The sequence below is a fragment of the Cnephaeus nilssonii genome (assembly GCF_951640355.1).
Source record: "Cnephaeus nilssonii genome assembly, chromosome: 16".
NCBI lineage: Eukaryota > Metazoa > Chordata > Mammalia > Chiroptera > Vespertilionidae > Cnephaeus > Cnephaeus nilssonii.
Genome location: NC_137087.1, coordinates 32,363,196 through 32,384,091, shown reverse-complemented (window position 1 = coordinate 32,384,091; position 20,896 = coordinate 32,363,196). Strand labels below are relative to the sequence as shown.

Below are 20,896 nucleotides of genomic sequence, written 5' to 3'. Positions count from 1 at the left end.
TTTCTGATGAAGCTATCAGAAGCATGGATGTACTAAACGAAGGTGCTAGAACTAGAGCACAGATTTTCAGAGTTATAGTCAAGTGGACTTTATACCTCTCTACATAGACACTTACATAAGAAAATGTGATATGCCTAAAAAAGGTTCAATTTGTAGATATTACAGTGGTTGTGTTATATGTGGAATCTGATCTGTTATATTATTTGAGTATTAGAATGACAAACTAAAACAATTTATGTGTCAAGATTTGGGACATTTTGTTTTAAACTCAAAGGGATAAAAGTAGATATGTATCATTATTAAGTGGAATAAATTGAAGATGTCTATTTAAACAAAATATCCCATACAAATTTATTTTAAAAATGTACATACAGGGATTTGCAAAAATAGGTTTACTGTTTTGAAATAGGTTTCAGTATGTGAAACACAGAGTTTATTCCCGTATTATTATTTATTAAATGCTCTATTGTTTTCTATAGAAACAACTGTAAACCTACTTTTGCCCACCCCTGCACTTATTTGGGGATATTGTAAAGACTCTATTGCATGGTAGTTTTATGAAAACACTATTTCCCAATTTGACAATGTCATGGATGACACCAGAGTTACTTCCTGAGTCCAGTCATTGGTATCCTGAAGTTCACAAATGATGAGGCTACAAGCACAGTCCCAGACCAGAGGCAAAGTGAGGCATTTTTGCCATGAAAGCAAGACTGAGGAGGAAATATCTGTGTGCCTGACATCCACTAAGTGTTTTCATTAAGTACAAGCACCAATCCACTGATATGATCTTATTATGCTTATATGGAAATGAGGTTCAAAGAAGTTAAGTAACTTCTTTATGTAACTTAAGTCTTAAAGGATTATGTGGACAATATCATTTTTCCTAGTTAAACACAAACACCAACACTAGTAACATTAGTCAATAACTTAATGGGACTCTGGGGATGTTTGCCAATTCTAATAGCCCAAAAGAACAACATGATTTATGACATCTATTAAATGAATTAATTAATTTGTTTGTTTATGTATTAGGCTTCTTTCCAAATACAATTTGGAAAAGTCTGACTTATTTAAATATTGTGTGTTTTCCAAAATGTGAAAGGCATGATTTCAACACTATGATGTCCTTTTATCTACTAAATTTGATATATGTAAAACTCAATAAATATTAATATGAGACAAAACTACTGGAACAGTAATTTATTTAGTACATATGTAGTAATTTGGTGATATACTGAGATGATACTCCAAGCCTGGCAGTTTTTCTAGATAATGGAAATATGACAGACCAAAAAAAAAATCCTGTCACAATGTTGCTTATGTTAGTTTTTTTAAAACTAAGGTAACATATTTCTATACAATAACAAGGCATATGTAATTAATTTGAATAAATGTAAACTTATATGAAGAAAATATAACCTTGAGATTTCAACTATTTTCTTTATTACTTAGCACATTTTTACTTTTGATTTTCATTCTTTTAGTTAGTATCAAACACAGTATGTTTTGACTTAATGATGGTGAGAATGTAGTTAATTACTACAGAAGGTAATTGCAGATCCGTATGAAAGATGTTCTAAACCTGCAAACATAAGGAATTTCAATGAGACTATAATGGACTAAAATAATAAATGCTTAATATCAGGGGATATCTGGATTTAGTCATTTTTCTTAAATACATAATTACTAAGAAATTGCTCAGACCCATATAATTTTCTTCATATTAATGGCAATTGCATTTTGTCAGGAAATACTAACCCTATTATTATCATTACACAAAAACATTAGGTAATTTGTTTTCAAGTACACAAAGAGTTTTCTCTCTGACATTGTTTCCAAAATTGCTTTTCCCAATGTCTTTGAAATCAGCTAATCTGAAGTATTCTGTAACAGTGCAATACGATTTAGCATCAGGGAGTACTATAAAGTGGTTTGATTTGTTGTTGTTGTTCACTCATTATGACAGTCATTTAAAAAAAATGTTTTTAGTGCATTTAACTAGATGCTAAGGTATACTTAAAAGAGAGTAGAAAAAACTGCAGTCAAACTCTCCATGTAACCACTGAGAGGATCATGTGCTTTTCTTCCTTCCTCTCCCCAATCCTGCTTTTAAACACCTGAAGTGACCACTATACTTTGACAACACAGTGAGTTGAAGCTCTTAAAGGCAAGGTCCTTATGCCATATATAATAGACTTAACATAATGTCTGCATATAGTTCAGTTTCTACAGATTTGTATTCACACAGCTACTAAAGATTTTAAGAGATATTTGCTTCAAGATTATTTACCACTAACTCTTTTGGGAAATGTCTTTCAAAGGCAAACATAAGTCAATCCCCTAAGGACATCAAATCATATATTTCTTTTAACATTTCTTCATTTGGATACATTTTTAAAATATATAAGGTAACAGTGGGGGCATATTTAACTTCCTTTAAATTATATTTTACTAAAATCTTTGTACCTGTGGTCCAAACAAAATAAAATTTCCTTCACAAAAACCAACTTCCAAAACCAAGGGAACTTAAAAATAAAGATGAACTTGAACTAGAGCTAGTAATTAGCAACCCTATCCTTTCTGTCTTAAAATCCTCTCATTTTTCTTAGGATAAAACAAAACATCTTGACACTATCTTTATGGACACCAGACTGAATACAATCTGCCTCAGGTTTATCTCTCTACCTCCTTGCAAAATTGTCTCCTTTGTTTTTTAAAACTTATTTCCCCCCCCCTCCTACTTTTGAGCCTAATTCTTCTGTCCAGAACCATCCACACAAAATCAGACTCCACTTGTCTGGTTTTACAGCACCCTAAACATTTATTCCTTAAAGGTTTTGCAGTAGTCATTTTTATTTACTTGATTGATTTGTGATTAACTTCTATATCTTTATGTTTGAAATTCTAAATCTAGAAAATGTGAAATTTTTAATCCTTAACACTTAATGTAGTGCCCTTAAATATTGCGAATTTTTATTTTGTTTGGACCACACATACAGAGATTTAAGTAAAATATAACCAATAATTTATGGAACAATTTCATCAATGGATCTGCTAGGCATATTTATTTCTCATTTCTTTATGTCAATTTATCCTCACATCTTGTTCCTACTTAATATAACCTCCTCCTTTTTTTAAAAAAAAGACAACCATTTTAATTCACTTAAAGAGTAGCTTTTAACTACACTGTTGTGGTGCACTGCATGAAGGTTCAGCAAATATTCCTTTTTTTTTTTTTTTTTTTTTTAGCTCTACTTCTTGCCCCACTGATTTTGGGCTTGGCCCTGTGACTTGCTTTGGTCAATGGAAGCTGAGGGACTGTGACACACACCAAAAGTCTTACATGGGATCATGCGGTTAAGCAAGTTCTTTTGTGATCCTGTCCTTCACTATGTGAAGAGCAGGTGGCTCAGTAAAGGATTCCTGAGGAAAGAAGCATGTGAAATTGACACGAACTAAACCTTCAGCCTGAATCCAATATCACCCAACTCAGCTGCCTCAAATAATATACATTTTTTAATAATGAACTAGTGATATTTTGGTATTCTTTACTCTGCAGCATGTGGGTAGGTAAATCCAACTGGTACTACCGTGTGTATTTTTGCTTTTTTCTAACTTTATGCAATGGTATTTTTTTCTTACTATTCTGTTATTACATTGAAATCTTGTTGCTATGTGTTCATAAAATCCTGCTGTACTAGAAATGCACAGGTTACTTCACTGTTAATAAAAATCACAGCTATATGGGAATCCTTTTGATGTCAGAGCCCATCTATAACTGCTAATGTTCCTGTCACTGAAATTTTCTCAAGTGCTTTGAAATCTGGAAACCAAAGAAATATTTTCACTCCCATGTTCATTGAAGCATTATTCACAACAGCCAAATTGAAGAAATAACCTAAATATCTTCAAGTGGAGGAGCGAATAAAGAATATGTGGTATAGCCTGGTGAGTGTGGCTCAGTGGTTGAGCATCAAATCATGAACCAGGAGGTCATGGTTTGATTCCTGGTCAAGGCACATGCCCAGGTTGCCGGCTCAGTCCCCGGTGGCAGGAGGCAGCCCATCAGTGATTCTCATCATTGATGTTTCTATATCTCTCTCTGAAATCAATAAAAAGATATTTTTTAAAAAAAGAAGGAAAAAAGAAAGAACTTGCAAAGTGTATATTGTAAAAAAATTTAAGACATATTTGAGTAAACCAAGAGATGCAACAAAGCAATTATTTTTTTCACTCCAGCTAGAAACTCTTGATTCACTTCTGATTTTGCTTTTATTCTGTCTGTGATATTCAACCTCAGGCCCAATCACTGTTAATTCTTCTATTTCAATGGCTTTTAAGTATTTATATTTTCCCCGTTTTCATTATCAATCTTTCCCTTTTACTCCTTAAATGAAAGCAATGGCTGCTAACTCACCTCCTGGTTTCATTTATCTCATTCAATGATAAAAATGTATCACAGGAAATTAATTATTCTAATATATAGTTTTAGTTTTGCCTCTGCCCTGTTTGTAAGTCATTAGTAAGCTTCTTCTTCCTATATAATTAAATGTATTCCATACAACATATCTTCCATATTTCCTGTCCCCAGATGAGTGGCTAAAAACATCCTTAATGCATTCTTTTAATAGCTAACATTCATTGAATCAGTTCAAATCACAGCACACCAATTCAGGAACAACTGATGAATGTTTTGACTGCAATTTTTGGATAGTTTTTCTAGGCTGATTTCTTCTACCCTCACTTAAATGAATCCCCTACATTTTTAAAAGTTGAATTCCGACCCAGAGCAGCTCAGACCATACCAGGGAACCTTCATTCCTTGGTACCTTTCATACACACTCTCATGGCTTCATCTCTGTTTCTTTCTTGCCATAGTCTTATTTGTGAAGTCCGCACTAAACGCTTTCTGATTGATTTATTCATTCACTAAGTACCATGAAGTGTTTATATTGTGGCAGGCATATGCTTGGTTGTAGTCTACCCCCTAAGAATAGCTATCATTTAAGGAAATGGAATAATTGCAAAGTGGTTATCAATGAGACCAAGAGTTACCATGGCCTGGCTTTGAGGGTGTTAAGGCCAAGAACCCAACTCCTGAGAAGCCAAGCCACTCTTTCTTTTTCCTTTTTTCTTTTTCAATTGATTTCAGAGAGAAAGGGAGAGGGAGAGAGAGATAGAAACATCAATGATGAAAGAGAATCATTGATCAGCACACCCCCTACAATGGAGATTGAGACCTTAACCCAGCATGTGCCCTGACCAAGAATCGAACCATGACCTCCTGGTTTACAGGTCGATGCTCAACCACTGAGCCATACTGGCTGGGCCACGCTACCCTTTCAAAGGCTCTGTTCCCATTTTCTCTGACAAGAAATTCAAAATAAAGGAAACAATTTAAGCCATAAGCCATGATTTTAGCTGATAAGCATGGCGGTTTCCTAATTAGAAGAGCAACATTTACATCACTAGCAGTTAAAATCTAATATTGATTTCAAGTAATTTTAACATTATAATTATTCTTGAAATAAATCTATATGCTACAAAAAGGATTCTTAGAATACTTCACATTGCCTTTTGCTGACATTAACCATGTATTAACATTCTCATAAAGCCTTCCCTTTTGTACTCATTTACACTTTCAAATCTAATTATAACTCATTGTCAATGTAAAGATCAAGTCCCAACTGTTTCATGGTGTGCTTTCAAATGAAGTATTTAAGACCAAAGGGACTAAGGCTGGGGTTATATCTTCTCAATTTGCAGGAGCTGACATGCATCATGAAAATAGTTCTTGATTATTTCCTTAACACCTTTGATGTGAGGAAAACAAACAAACGAACAAACAAAAAACCCACTGTGCTGAGTACATTCCCCCCCATGCTCCTGGGTCAGCCATTTGGTTTGTAGGCGATGATGTTTAAAACCAAAGTTTTCGCAACATTGCTAGCAATAACCTAAATCAATACAGCATAGCAACACAAGTCAGTATGTGGCAAGTGATGAAAAACAGAACTGTGGAGATGTCATTCGGAAATGATAAAGGACTGCTTATATTATCTGGAGATAAAAACACAATCTTATAACACTCCTGGCTCTGTATGGTTTTAACTATTGCACAAAAAGCAAGCAGTAAATCTTGGATAAAGACACTTTGTTGTTGCTTTCATTTTACTGTTATGCCATCTAATAATGGATTACATCAGAATAACTATTTAAAGGTTAAGCATCTTGAGCACCATAATTACCTGCCATTATTTGGTGATGACATGACATTTTAATAAAACACAAGGTATGAATCATAAAAGAAAAAACCTGACCATCTTTTTTCACTCTCTAGAGATCAGCAAAAGTGCCCTTGAGTGAGTGAGGAGAGTGTAAAAGCCACCTGTGAAAATACTTTAACAATAATTCCTCAGGTAGCTTGTCTGAATTCTGAGGACTAGTATAGCTCTCAAAATCTCCAAAGAGGGGGGAAAATGCCTCACACTGCAATTATTTTCCTTTTAGAGAAATCCTCGGGGGGAAAAAAGTATAGTGAGAATACTTATTGATTTTTCAACCAATTACTATTGTGAGAGAGCATACAAGATCTTTTTTATGAAATACATTTAATTCATAAATCAATATAAAAAATGAAAACAGGAGTCTTCAATGTCTAAATAATTTTCACACCAATACAGGCAAATAAGAATTTGTTTAAATTGCTAATATTAAACATGTTTCAATTACTGCTTTACTTTAAATAAGAATCTTATGAATTCCTAAAATGCATGAAGTAAAAAGAATGATATGAAAATGAAAAGGTAATACTTGTATGTCCCTCAGATTTTCTTGGAGATGAGCAAAATGTAAATTTTAATCATTTATCCCAATTTTTCCTTCCCACATGCTCACAAAGGACACTATTGTGTCAGGCATTTACTGGCCCACAAAGAGAACTTTTGTATCATGGGGTGTGAGAGGTAGCTCCAGAAAGAATAAGTATATGCAAATGGAAATTACACTTGCAGTTTTATGTTTTGTGAACATTTGGAGTGAGACGTCTCTGGTGAGCAGAAAGAAAAAGTTAGCAATTTTAAATATCCAAAATGATTAGTCATTCACTATTCACATCAATGCTGTCACAAAATCAAGGCAGAAAATCAAAGTCCTAACAGCTTTAATTCAATGGGAAGCAAAAAAAAAAGTCCCTTGAAGATTTTTTCCCCCTCCCTCTAGAGCACTTTAGTTTTGCACAACATGCATTTTATAATTTTTAATTTATATTCAGCAACAATGCTCTCTCTGACTCTAAGACCTTACCCAGTTTCTCCATCTGATAGTTCAAAAGATTTTGCTGTTGCTATTTTTCTAGTTTAAAATGGGTGGTTCTCACTTCATTCAAAAGAAACAAGATGCCTTGAAAAAAATGTAGCCAACCTCTAAAAATGAAATTATTATTGCTGAATTCTAACAATACCTGCTACTGTGCTAGGCCTATGCATCACCTCCCTTAATTCTCACAGCCCTCAAATGGCCAAACTGAGGCTTACAGAATATGACATTTTCTCAGGGTCACAAATAACTAAATTTCTAAAGAACTGTCAATTTGTCAATTCTGAAGAGCATAGATATAAACATTTATTCATTTATTTAAATTATTCAACCAATTTTTCTAACATGCTATTAAGTACCAAGCACAGAGTTAGATGTGGGAATACAAACTCGAATAAGTTGTGATTCCTGCCCTAAAGGTCATTACTTTCTAGTTTGGAAAGGAGACCTTTATGTAAACACTAGTGACCAGGTGCACAAAATTTGTGCACATTAAAAGGGAATTAATTAGAGGAAATATTTTAATATTGCTATTTGCCCTTTATAATAGAAATGTCAGAGGTGAAAGAAAATAGGTAAAATGTATATGAAAATCTTCCTCCTGTCAGAGTCTGGGGCTCACCATGGGAACCAGAGTCAAGTCCCCACCCACCCACATGCTCCTCAAAATCGCACGAGATCCAGACCCGGCAGGCCCCACCCCCATTGGGCTAGATCCAGACCCGGCTGGCCCCACCCCTGTCAAGCCCTGCCGGGTGGGGGGCACGGCCTCAGGTCATTTGGCCTGGTGCTGGGGCGGGGGGCACAGCCTGAGGTCCCCCGGCCCAGGCTGGGGGGCGTGCCTTGAGGTCCCCTGTCAAGCCCTGCTAGGCAGGGGGCATAGCCTGAGGTCCCCCAGACTGGCGCCAGGGCGGGTGGCACAGCCTGAGGTCCCCTGCCCCAGCCCAGCACTACGCAGCCTCAGGTCCCTGCTGATTGCTCATTAAGGCTTGTTACAGGAACTTGGCCTCTGCTGTGGGCACAGCCATCTTGTGTTACAGAATCCCTGACTCCCCTGAGGGTGCAGCCATCTTGTTATGGAGTGATGGTCAATTTGCATATTACCTCTTTATTGGATAGGATAGTGTCCCCATAGATATTTATAGCCACAACTTGTAGAACTGACAGAGGAGATGTGAAGGGTATGGAATTGAAACTATCTGAAACTATCTTGTAATTAATATACTATGTTTATAATAGGAACAAAGTAGAAAACACTTGACAAGTTCATCCACCAAATATTTAGTCTGTATTTAAGACACCAACATAAAATAATAGAAGTAAAACATGATCATAATATTTTTTGAAAATTGTGTACTGTAATATTTTTTTCTGAAAATTTTCATGGATTTGAGCTTTTATTTCAAACTAGAAGCCCGGTGCACGAAATTCGTGCACGGCGGGGGGTTGTCCCTCAGCCCAGCCTGTACCCTCTCCAATCTGGGACTCCTGGAGGGATGTCCGACTGCCCGTTTAGGCCCGATCCTGGTGGGATCGGGCCTAAACGGGCAGTCGGACATCCCTCTCACAATCCAGGACTGCTGGCTCCCAACTGCTTGCCTGCCTGCCTTCCTGATTGCTCCTAACCGCTTCTGCCTGCCAGCCTGATCACCCCCTAACCACTCCACTGCCAGCCTGGTTGATGCTTAACTGCTCCCCTGCCAGCCTGTTTGCCCCCAACTTCCCGCCTCTGCCAGCCTAGTTACCCCTAACTGCCATCTCCTGCAGGGTTGATCACCTCCAACTGCCCTCCCTTGCAAGCCTGGTCCCTCACAACTGCCCTCCCTTGCAGGCCGAGTGCCTCCCAACTGCCCTCTCCTGCTGGCCATCTTGTAGTGGCCATCTTGTGTCCACATGGGGGCAGGATCTTTGACCACATGGGGGCAGCTATATTGTGTGTTGCAGTGATGATCAATCTGTATATTACTCTTTTATTAGATAGCATAGAGGCCTGGTGCACGGGTGGGGGCCAGTTGGTTTGCCCTGAAGGGTGTCACAGATAAGGGTGGGGTTCCCTTGGGGTGTGGGGCGGCCTGAGCGAGGGGCCTGTGATGGTTTGCAGGCCGGCCATGCCCCTGGTAACCCAAGGGGAGGTCATGGTATCTGGAATTTATTTTCCTTCTACAATTGAAACTTTGTAGCCTGGGGCGGCAGCCATTTCTGGGGCGGCAGCCATTTCTGTGGCAGTTAATTCCCCTTCTACAATTGAAACTTTGTAGCCTTAAGCGGGTGAGCCCGGCCAGGGTATGCGGAAAGCTTTGCTTCCCCTGTTGCCGCCGGCAACCCTGGCCTGCTCTCTCAAGCTCCATTCTGCTGCCATTTGTTTGAATTTGTTTACCTTCTATAATTGAAACTTTGTAGCTTGAGTGTAGGCTTAGGCCTGCAACGGCTATGGAAAGCTTGGCTTGCTCTGTTACCTGGGAAACCTTGCTCTCTGTGGCTGTAGCCATCTTGGATTGGGGTTAATTTGCATACTCGCCCTGATTGGCTGGTGGGCGTGGCTTGGCTGGTGGGTGTGGCTTATGTAGCGGAGTGATGCTTAATTTGCATATTACCATTTTATTAGAGAGGATTGGTCTAGGTGCAGCCAAATTGGAACTATGCTTATTTAAGGGGCCCAATTTGCAGCAATAATTGGAGAACTCAGGCTGAATATTGGTTATACCAAAAGATTGCTAGTGTTTTGAGGATTAAAACTGAGTCTGATATCATACATATTCACTAACTGAAATAAGGTATGCTCAGTATTCCAACTGAACGACTGGCATCCACCTTCCATCTATTAAAAAGCCAGGATTATATATCAAATGTTAAAAACTACTGGGAATGCCAACCTAAGAACTTTCAAAGAAATACAGAATTTGAGCCTGGTAAATTTCCATGAGAGAGGCCGGGTATAAAAATGGGTCTTCTCTCCAAATAAGTAATATAGCTTTATAAAATGGACAATGGGCTAAGACAACTTCTTTCACATCAGTACAGTGACCTGAATGTCAAACCAGGTAACAAGGTCACAGGTGCCAAAGGTAAAGTGAGGATTTTGCCATCTTTGAGGTCTGCCCCACATAGGTGACCAGCAGGCGTACTTTTAGTCTTTCATCATTTATGCCACTAACCTCAATATTAGCTTAAATTCTGCACTGGTGAAAATTTCTCTGAAATCTGAATCTGCTAAGATGCTATGTTTGATTACACTATTTAGTCTGTGTGTTACAGTTCCTATACGCAGTTCCTTTTTCTCTGTCAGTTTGGAATCAGTTTCTGGAGAGCAAAAACTGGTTTGCACAATGACCATTACGGAATTGGTGTCCAAAGCATGTCTTGAATAGAACTGAATGTATATTCCTAATTTGAAACTATTTTGTATCTCTGAGAATTTACTTAAAAGGCAGACATACCACCTAGTTCACATTTACCCTCTCTATTAAGTGGTTCGACTATGACTTCATTTATATGTGGAATCCAATGAACAACATAAACTAACAAACAAAGTGGAGACAAACTCATGGATACAGGGGACAGACTGACAGCTGTCAAAGGGAAGGGGGATGGGGGCTGGATGAGAAAGTGAAAGGATTCAACAAAGAAAAATGAAAGACCCATGGACACAGGCAACAGTATGGTGATGGCCAGAGGGAAAGTGGGGTGGGTTGAGGTAGAAGAGAGTCAAGGGGGGATAAATGGTGATGGAAAGAGGCGTGACTTGGGGTGGTGAACACACAGTACAATATGCAGATGATGTATTTCAGAATTGTATACCTGAAACCTATATAACATTATTAAACAACTAGGGGCCTGGTGCACGAAATTCGTACACTGGGGGAGGGGGGGTCCCTCAGCTCAACATGCCCCCTCTCACATACTGGGAGCCCTCAGGGGATGTCCTACTGATGGCTTAGGCCCGATCCCCACGGGAAGCGGGCCTAAGCTGCAGACTGGCCTCCCTTTGTGGGAGGCAACTGGGCTGGTCAGGGGAAGACACCAGCCCCATCACCCCGCTGCTGCAGCCACTGCCAGTCACCACAGCCACCAAGGTGTTTTCATCAACACGACCCCAGTCCCTTCACCAAGAAAAAAATGACAACTTTCTTTAGGCATTTTCAAGATGTGTCTTTCATAGGATATGCATTTCTTTTTCTTTTTTTTTTTTTTTTATCCTCGTCTAAGGATATGTTTCTATTGACTTTTAGAGAATGTGGAAGAGAAAGGGAAAGACAGAGAGAAACATCAAAGTGAGTGGAACACTTTGATTGGTTACCTCCTGCATGAGCCCTGATCTGGGCCCCGGCCTGGGAGGAGCCTGCAACCTAGGTACATGCCCTTGATCAGAATCAACCCAGACCCTGCTGTGGGCAGGCCAAGGCTCTATCCACTGAGTCAAACCGGCTAGGGCAGGATATGACATTTCTTAGCCCTCCAGCAGCGGACCTTTGTTTTTTTCTCTAGAAGTGTGGTGGAAAAACCCTAGATCACCTTTTTGGATTATTATTACCCAAGTTACTGAGAATATTACCAGTGACATACAGGAAGCTTAGCCAATGTGCAGTCAGAAAAGGTGTTTCCTCTATAGTTCACACCAATCACCGGCTGTGCCCTGCCCAGGCCTAAAGCCTCTGGCCAAAGCTTTAAGGCCTGGGAAGGGGATCTCCAGATCCCTGTGATTGCAGACACAGCACACTGGGCAGGGGACCCCAGCTCCCTGCAATCCATCACAGGAGCAGATGCCCTCGCAGGAGCGGACCCCCAGTTGCCTTGGGCTCGGCCGCACCCCAGCGTCCCAGCAACGGATTGCAGGAGCCGACTGCCAGTTGCCTGCAATCCGTTGCAGGCTCCCTGCTGGTGCCCAAGGCCGGGAAAGCCTCCAGCAGGATGGTTTCCTGGTGGGCGTGGCTGGTGGGTGTAGCAAAGGTACAGTCAATTTGCATATTACTCTATTATTAGGTAGGATGTCACCCCAATAAATTCAATATAAAAAAGACTATGCCATTTTGCCTATCATATTTCCTGAGATGTAATAAATGTTTCAAAGACATCATAGCATACCCAAAGAAAGGAGCTTCTGAGTGCAATCTCACTGCTTTCACCTTAACATTACTATTTTCAAGACCTTTGAGTCACAAAAGACTTTATATGATGTCACAATTGAAGCTAAAAACTGTTATGCTGCTATTCACCTTTATTAGATAAATAGCATTACGTAAGTACTATTTATATTAGGAATATGAAATAGAACTTTAAAATCTCTTATAAAACTCAGGTTTTTAAATATTTTTTTCATTTTTCTAAAATGTGTTATTCAACACCTTTAGTATTTTTATGATATATCAGCCACTGACTTAGAGTGTGAGTTCACTCCAGTAAATAAATAAATAAATAAATAAATAAATAAATAAATAAATACATCTTCATCATTTGGTCATTATGAGAATAACTAGCATTTATAAAGTACTCACATTATTTTTAGAAAGCATTTTATATAGATACTATTACTTCTATATACTATTTTTAATGCATTAAATTTGCCTCATTTCTACTATAATAATGTCTTAATTAAAACCCCTCAATCTTGAAAGACAATTTGGGAGATCTCAAAAAGGTAAAATCCTGGATAAAAAAAGAATTTATTAAGTTCTAAAAGCGATGTTAAGATATTAGTTTACCAAAATTTACACATTCAATGAGTATTATATCATATGTTGATTTAGAGTTTAATAACAAAATAATTATGCATGAATAAAATGGAAAACATATAAGGATAAAACCTACCTTCATTAAACTTAAAGTTATACTTTTCTAAATAAAGAGTCCAAATTATACTGGCTCCTCATGTAGACAATTATGTCTCTACCCGTATATATTTATCATTAGTACTAGATACATTTTTAAATAGTAAATTTTGAATTCTAGTGAAACAAAATGCATATCCCTAATTGTCTAACTTCAACAATAATCGTTTGATACGTGGTCTGTACCTGTAGATGCAATAGGCGAGAGCACATAAAATGGTGAGTGAACAGGATGAAAAACATAAACAACACGTGCTGCCTTGGGAACTGGGTCATTCACTCACTAGTGTTAAAGGTTTCCTCACTACAGAATACTGGTCAACGTCTTTTACTTACAGGAGGGTCTGCATCTTCAGCATAAACGCTTGTGATCGGTGTACCCTTGACAGCATCTGGAGCCACGATCCCTTTGTAGATGCGTTTACTAAACACTGGAGGGTAATCATTCATATCCTGGAAAACACAATTAAGAGGTTAGTGCTTGTATTGAAACTGGGTTAGGTACCCCAGTTACTTGACCGACTCCATCTCTTTATATCATACAACTCATTTGCCACTGTCAGCCTCAATCCTCTCAATTCCATTACTCTCACTTCAGAATGGTGCCCCAGAGGAGACTGCTGGCGTGCCTATACATTATGATATGTATGGTATCCATGGAAGGCCATTCCATTGGAGTAAACATTCCATCATCCCCGCCTCCACCTGCAACCCAAATACACCTTTTAGAGACCGGAGTAATGTTTGAATTATTCTCTAAAGATACTCGTATTGAAATGATGTGTTACCGAACTTTGGAAATAATGAAAAAACACATTATATAAAAAGTGCCATCCAATGAGACAAGTACAGAAGATGGTGTTTTTATGTTTGCTTCGTTGTTACTATTTTCAAAAGCACTCCATTGTTTCTGTTCCAACTTCAAATTCTTTATATACTTAGCATAATGGCCTGACTAGAACATTTCAAATGCAAAGAATGAGACTTCCTTTGATGCCACCTTACATATTTACAACTGTGAAATGATTAAAGAATGTTTTCCTTATAGCACACCACAATAAGGACAAACAGGATTAGATGTTCTTATACATGAAAAACAATGATCATTAAGTATTTTTTCTAAGTATTTGATATGTATCATTTTTACTTTCATAATTCAGTGATATGTGACTTTTTATTTATGTAGTGTCACCCATTAAACAATTATTTATCAAGTTCCTACCATTTTTATGCCTGAGTACTAAGCACTGTGGATACTGTGATGATTCAAGCAAAAGGTGCCCCTATCTTCATGTCACTTTACTGTCATTTGACGGGTAAAGATACTGATCCTACCAGATAGGTTAGTGAGTTGACTTAGTTGGCAGAGCTAACCTGATAAATCTGGTCCCCTGAGAGCAAGACCATTTTTCTCTCTCAAGCATTTTATCCTTTAGGGAGAATTGCATTTTATTATTTTTCTCAAAAGCAACACTTATTAAATTGGCTGATTTAAATTTCATAAACTTATTTATTTTAAAATAATCATTATGCCCTGCATTCTTTTTGGGTAATTTGGGTCAAACATATTTGAGCCTGAAGCTACATCTGTTAATTATCTTACTCTCCAGGTCATCTTTTTCTCACTTGTTATTAAAAACACAAGAAGAAAATTATTCTACGTAGTCTTTGATATTTTCTCTGTGACAACAATTTTCATGTACAATGTCAATGGTGAGCACCCTAATTAACTGATTATAAACACCTCTTTTCAAAGAGGTCAGGATAATTATCTATTACAATCAAGTAGAGCTTGTTTTATGTTCACCATAGGGTTGATTTCTAAGTTGTGAATATAAAGAAAACTGCAGACTCCAATAAGAAACAGGAGGTCTTGAACTATGTGTAAAACTGGAAGGAAAATCGTTTTCTCTGTTTGACATATAGTATTCACACCCTCTTCCATAAAATAGGAGCCCAATATTGTAATTGCTCTGCACCCAAAGTCATATAAACTCAATATGCTCTTACAAAGTTTCTTCTCCTCCTCCCACAGTGGGCATCAGGAACCTTAATGTGACAAGGTACTTTTTGGATAACTTGGTTCTTCAGAAAATAAAAAGAAGATATGATATTTTTTTCAATTATGTCCACACAGCTGCCAACAGTGTTGAATACAGTGGCCTATTTTTGCTGAGAAAGTATTCACTAGATTTGCTTTCTAACTGAATGCATGGTGGTCATTTTATAATCTGGCCTCACCAACTGATTTGATGCAAATCTAAGGCTGTAAATAACTGAAGACTGCTGAAATATTAATATCCCTAATTTTATGTTGGTTGCTATTGACAGTATGAAGAATAAATCAATATAATTATTATAGCAGTACTTCTTATGGTCCATTACACACATTTTGGGATTACAAGCTTTTATTGTGGCTAAAATGTATAGCCAGTTGCCCATAGTTCTTGCACCATGCATTACTTCAAGTGATAACATTTATTGAAATGTAATGCCATTGGGAATAATCATTTGTTGGGTATATTTATGCTTCAGGGATATCTGAAGAAAAATGTACACATGACTTGCTTCTGTACAAATGTTCTATTATGCCTGAAATTAAGGATAAACTTCACTTTCCAAAAACAAGCCCCTTTCGGTTAGCCATTACTCCACTAGAGGGTAGTATTGGCAAAAAGAAACATTTCCTTTTCTGTCCTTTTGTCCATTTTATCACCAAGACCCTTAATAATTTGCTTTCTGTGGTTATATTTTTTATCTGACCAATAACTAGTTTTCATATTTCTAAAGTCTGTTCTGAATGTCATCATGGTTCTCAACTGGAACACCACCCTGCTCTTAAAAATGTTGATGAGTAAACTTACCATTTGGTCCCATGTATCAAGCACATAAAAATGTACCCGAAGGTACAGTTGGCTAGGAGGAAACATACGAGTTTTATGTACAGTATGGCTCTCAGTATCACAAATATTGATGGAAATCCTACTGGGTATTTGACAGTACTTTGGGTGTTGGGTATTGTTACCACCAATAAAGGCATAGTGCCTGCTGGTACTGGGGTTAGAGTTTAGTGTTGAAAGTAAAACTAAATACATAATGTCAAGTGTGATGCATATTATGAAAGAGATAGTACAAGGCTATGATGAGAGTTTATTGCATGAAGTTTAATTAGCTACATTTAACATAGGATACATTTCTGTGATCTGAACAACTTCACCATCACTCATGCATTCTGGCAGTTGAAATAGCCTTTCCAAATCAATATCTAAATTAGAGGAGGATAATGCTGTGCAATGATGACAAACCCTGTGATTTAATACATAATTCTATTGCTTTCTAGTTCTCTCTGTTGCAATGGTAACGTGGGGGGAAAGGAGGTGATACATTTTTGGAATTTTACTAAACCATGACATTATGGTAAGTTGAGACAATGAATGCATATTCTGAGCTCAAGTCTAGGAGCAGATTCTAACAATATCACCCCATTTTAGACTTTCTCAAAAGTGCTTAATAGTTACATGTGTGTGTGCGTGTGTCTGTATGGTTCATTTTTACTGTATATCAGGCAAATGCTGAGTGTATGAAATATATCATTTCAATTATATTGCCTAAAATATATTATTATTACTATTATTCCTGTTTTATATATAAGAAAACTGAAGCTTACAGAGATTAAATTGCTCATTGTTATCCTGCAACAAAGGATACAGCTATGACTTAATTCTGTTATATCAGATCCTAAAAGCCTCATTCTGATATGTGGAGGCAAGGAGAAAGAGAAGTGGCAAAGTCATCAGAAGATTATATGTAAGATGACTTAAGTGTGATTTTCATTTTAAAAATGCACATATAACTTTTAAGATATCTCTTTCCAATAATATTTTACATTTAAAAAATGCTTCCAACTAGTTACTATACTTTTATCTTGGCAATCTGGTGAGCTTCTAAACATTGTATAACGCTAACTTATTTCCCTGAAGATAATTGTTATAATTATTCATAAAGCTTTGGTAAAAAGAGAGTTGTTGCAGTTATAGTTATACTCTTAAAACAATTTATTCAATATCTAAATCTAGAAATAGTTATTTTCACTAAAATCTAATAATGTCGTGTGTTTTTCCCTAAGTTGCATTCCTTGAAAAATGAGTCCTTTCAGAAACTTTACAACCAAAAAGAATCCCATGATCAATTATGGGAAATCACTTCTTTTTTTCTTGAGATTCACAAGGTATATTAGTACATTAAAGACTCCTATTTGAAGGTATACACCAATGCAGAGATCTGTTTACTTTTGCATAGTCCAGTGTTTCCCAAATCTATCTTGAGGAGCTAGTACTCTATGAAATTATCCTCAGAGATCCAGAAGATATTGCAATATTAGAGACAAAACTAATAGCGTTTGGGATATTTTATGACTTTGGTGAATTAAAGTTTTCAGAGAATATATGGAAGATTCCAATATATCAAGCATGCTCCCCAAATGTGGTAGCCAATTCATCAGGATGAAGATAGCAGCCACAGCAATGGTGGGAGTGGGAAATAATGGCCATGCTTAGCAGTAACCAGTAAGGCTTACCAGCATCTATTGCCCCCATTAGGAGGACATTCAATTTCGGAGACTTGTGGCAGTACTAAGCCTGTCTCAGGCAGGGGAAATATGATAATCCTTGAAGGGTAAAATCTCTGGGCATAGGCAATTTTATTTGTTTTCCCTTGTTTGGTTCTTTAGAGGTAATATGTCACATCTTAGTAGTAAAATTCTAGAACAGCAGAGTATGCAGATACTTTATGAAACTATCCGACTCAGCCCGTGGCATGTCCTCCCTGGTGTATTCACATTCTTTAAACTTCCTGGTTAATGTATTAGAAAAAATACACTAAACAAGAATATAACAGTGAAATATAGAATAGAGGGGAGCATTTGATGACTATACCCCCAAACAAGTATATCTCCAGTTCAACCAACTCCAAAGGAAAAATCAACTCCAAGTTGTAAAAAAAATAATTATTACTCTGTTAAAACATACTCCCATTAGCTGGTTCATTGAAATCATCTTTAATCCACTCTTCCCCTTCCAGAGGAAGGGAAGGAAATATGCTGTAAATCTTGAAATGTCCAGAATTTCTTATGGTATTTGTTTTGAGAGACCTGGACTACCTCCTGGTCTCTCATACCATAATTCCTCTGACCGAATCCAAACTAGGACACTACCAATGCTGTCACCATGGAGCATCAGCAGCACGTCAATGTCTGTCGGGTGTCCAGGGTTTGGCAAATGATACCTTGATGCTGGACACTGAGTTTCTATAAAAAAGCTAGAAAGCCTATTTTCTATATATATATATATTTTTTTTTGTGGGGGGCGGGGGGGGGGGGGCATAGAAACATTTATTTTCTACCTGGAGTAGGAAACCCCTTTGAAGGATGAAAATGCTAACTTCATCTTCCAAGATACATTGTATTTCCAGCAACCTTGGCCCTAATGGATAGTCTTCCATTTCTGATCCTTCCACCTATTCCTGCCCCCTCCTATACCTACTTGCTCCTACTAACCCAGTCTCCCTCACTCTCCTGCTCCTGTGCAGCCATTCTATCTAAAATTACCATCAGCAAAATGACTTAAATCATCTTTTTATTTTGGACAAGTCTTTCACAGCCCTTTCTGTGCTGTCAAGTATTGTATATCCATTAACATATTTCAACTGTTCTGGCCTGTATTCAGCTTTTGGCTTACCACAGAAAACGGAGCTCTTCTTTCTGTGTATTTCCTGTTGTATATTAGAATTCAGTGTATAAGGTAAGATTTTTCTCTGAATTGTATGTTTAAAACTGTTTAGAATGTTATTTTTATTTTCCAGGGATTCATCCATATCACCTAATTTTCTATCAATAAATGTGCAATGAAATAGGCCTTGTTTTATCAATGTTCTACAAAAACTTTGCAATAACAATCCATATTATTTTTATGATCATAATTGGTTTTGTTTTGGGTCCTTAAAATGTGTGACCACGAGAGCTCTTTGCAGGTGTCTGTCATATAATTCTATTTTCTTACTAGTGTGGAAATATTTTTCCTTCGGAATATCACTTTAATTTGCCTATTCTCACTCCAGTTTTAAATGAATTTGATCGACTAGTTATAAAACACTAGATATTTCTTTTTTCTTCTTTACAAAAGAAATTATATTTCCGCTCATTTTCAAAGAGAGATCTTCAAGATGCTTTCCCTGTGGTGACTGTTTTGAGTAGAAATATCTCTTAGCAAATACCGTGCAATTATGTGATCAGCAAAGCAGCTTGTCAGTACTGCAAGTAAACAAACCAATAGCAGGAAATTTGCAAGCTTAGAAAAGATCTACATATGTGGAGAGATGGGAATTCTATTCCATTTCCTTTTCAAAACAAACAAGTATGATAGATAGTAGACAAGAGACTTTGAAAGTTCTCTTTCACCCTGATTGATAAGGAGAAAAGAAAGCAAGTGTCAGTCTGTCTTTGGGAAAATATTCCGCAAATATTTTATGCTTATATCACTTGAAAAAGAAAAAAAAAGTGGCATTGAAAATATCTAGAATTGAATCTTGAATAAGATTTTTTTTTAATGTACAATAAATCAGAAATAAATTTGTATAGGTCAAGAAGACTTAACCAATACATTGGTTTTACTTCTCTAAATAAGGTAAATGATAAGAAGCATTGAGTGACACCCCTCTATTACAATAAAGGGCGCTCAGGCAACAGGGAACGAAATTTAACCCTTTGCACTCGCTTGCTTTTTTCCTCAATTCCTTTATTCTACTCGGGATTTAATTTTTTAAATACCCCAGATTTTACAAAGCGCAGCAGTAGAATAAAAAACTGGAGTTTCTTTTCATACAAACTTATTTATTTGGATTTTTTTATATTTCAAATTATTGATACATTCAAAGAGTATTTTTAATCTCTATAATTTTTCATGGTGTGATATTTTTTGAAACATTCACCCACATGAAGACCTGGTTTACATTCACATGTTTCGCAAATATAAATCGTCTCTCTTCTTCCTCCTTTGATTTTTCTGTTAGAACAAACAACACAATCTTCGTGTTTTTTTGTTAGGGTGAGGTGTGATTATATGGAGCTTTCCATCTAAACGTTGCTCTAAGTTAGTGGATAATAATCTACCCCTGGAAGTTAGTGTACTGGTCTAACCTTTTTCACGTGACTGATGTGTCTTAGAAACAAATAGCCTTTGAAGATGCCATTGGTGAAGCTTAGGTGGTGGCATCAGTTGAGACAGCATTTACATTTTACTTGTCCTTTCATGCTAATGAAAACAAGATACTGGAAAAATAGACAAAAAACCCCTTTCCACCCCCCCCCCCCCCACGGTGAAACTATGTGTCGAGTGTGGCTCGACATACAAGCTGCTACCGATGCTAACCGTGTCGAGTCACACTCGACATCCGAGTGCAAAAGGTTAAGTCTTGAGTTCAGATAAAGAATAAGGCTTATTTAGAACAATCTTGCTTATTTACTTTATATGTTTTGATTCAATTTGACTCCAATGACTTCTATAAAAAAAAAAGTCCAAGCCAAAAAGAGAAAAAAAAAAAAATTCAAGCAGCCATGTCAGAGTCTATGAAGGTTATAATTGTCTACTATCCACCACATTCATCCAGGAGAAAAGGCTACACTATTCGAGTATCCCTTTTTGGATCTGGGAAAAATAGAGGGAAGGTCATTAGAAACAAGCCTTTTCTTCACTTAT

The 20,896-nt window shown here is 37.1% G+C and overlaps 1 protein-coding gene across 1 annotated transcript in view; it reads right to left on the bottom strand.

Annotated features, from left to right (window-relative positions):
• The window catches only part of PCDH15 (protocadherin related 15), a gene marked incomplete at its 3' end in the record, with an annotated part of 650,107 nt that overhangs the window by 147,573 nt on the left and 481,638 nt on the right, over positions 1-20,896 (bottom strand). Inside the window, exon 21 of the mRNA XM_079793021.1 lies at positions 13,482-13,598. Within this exon, the coding sequence (XP_079649147.1) occupies positions 13,482-13,598 (117 nt within the window). The remainder of the gene's footprint in view (positions 1-13,481; positions 13,599-20,896) is intronic.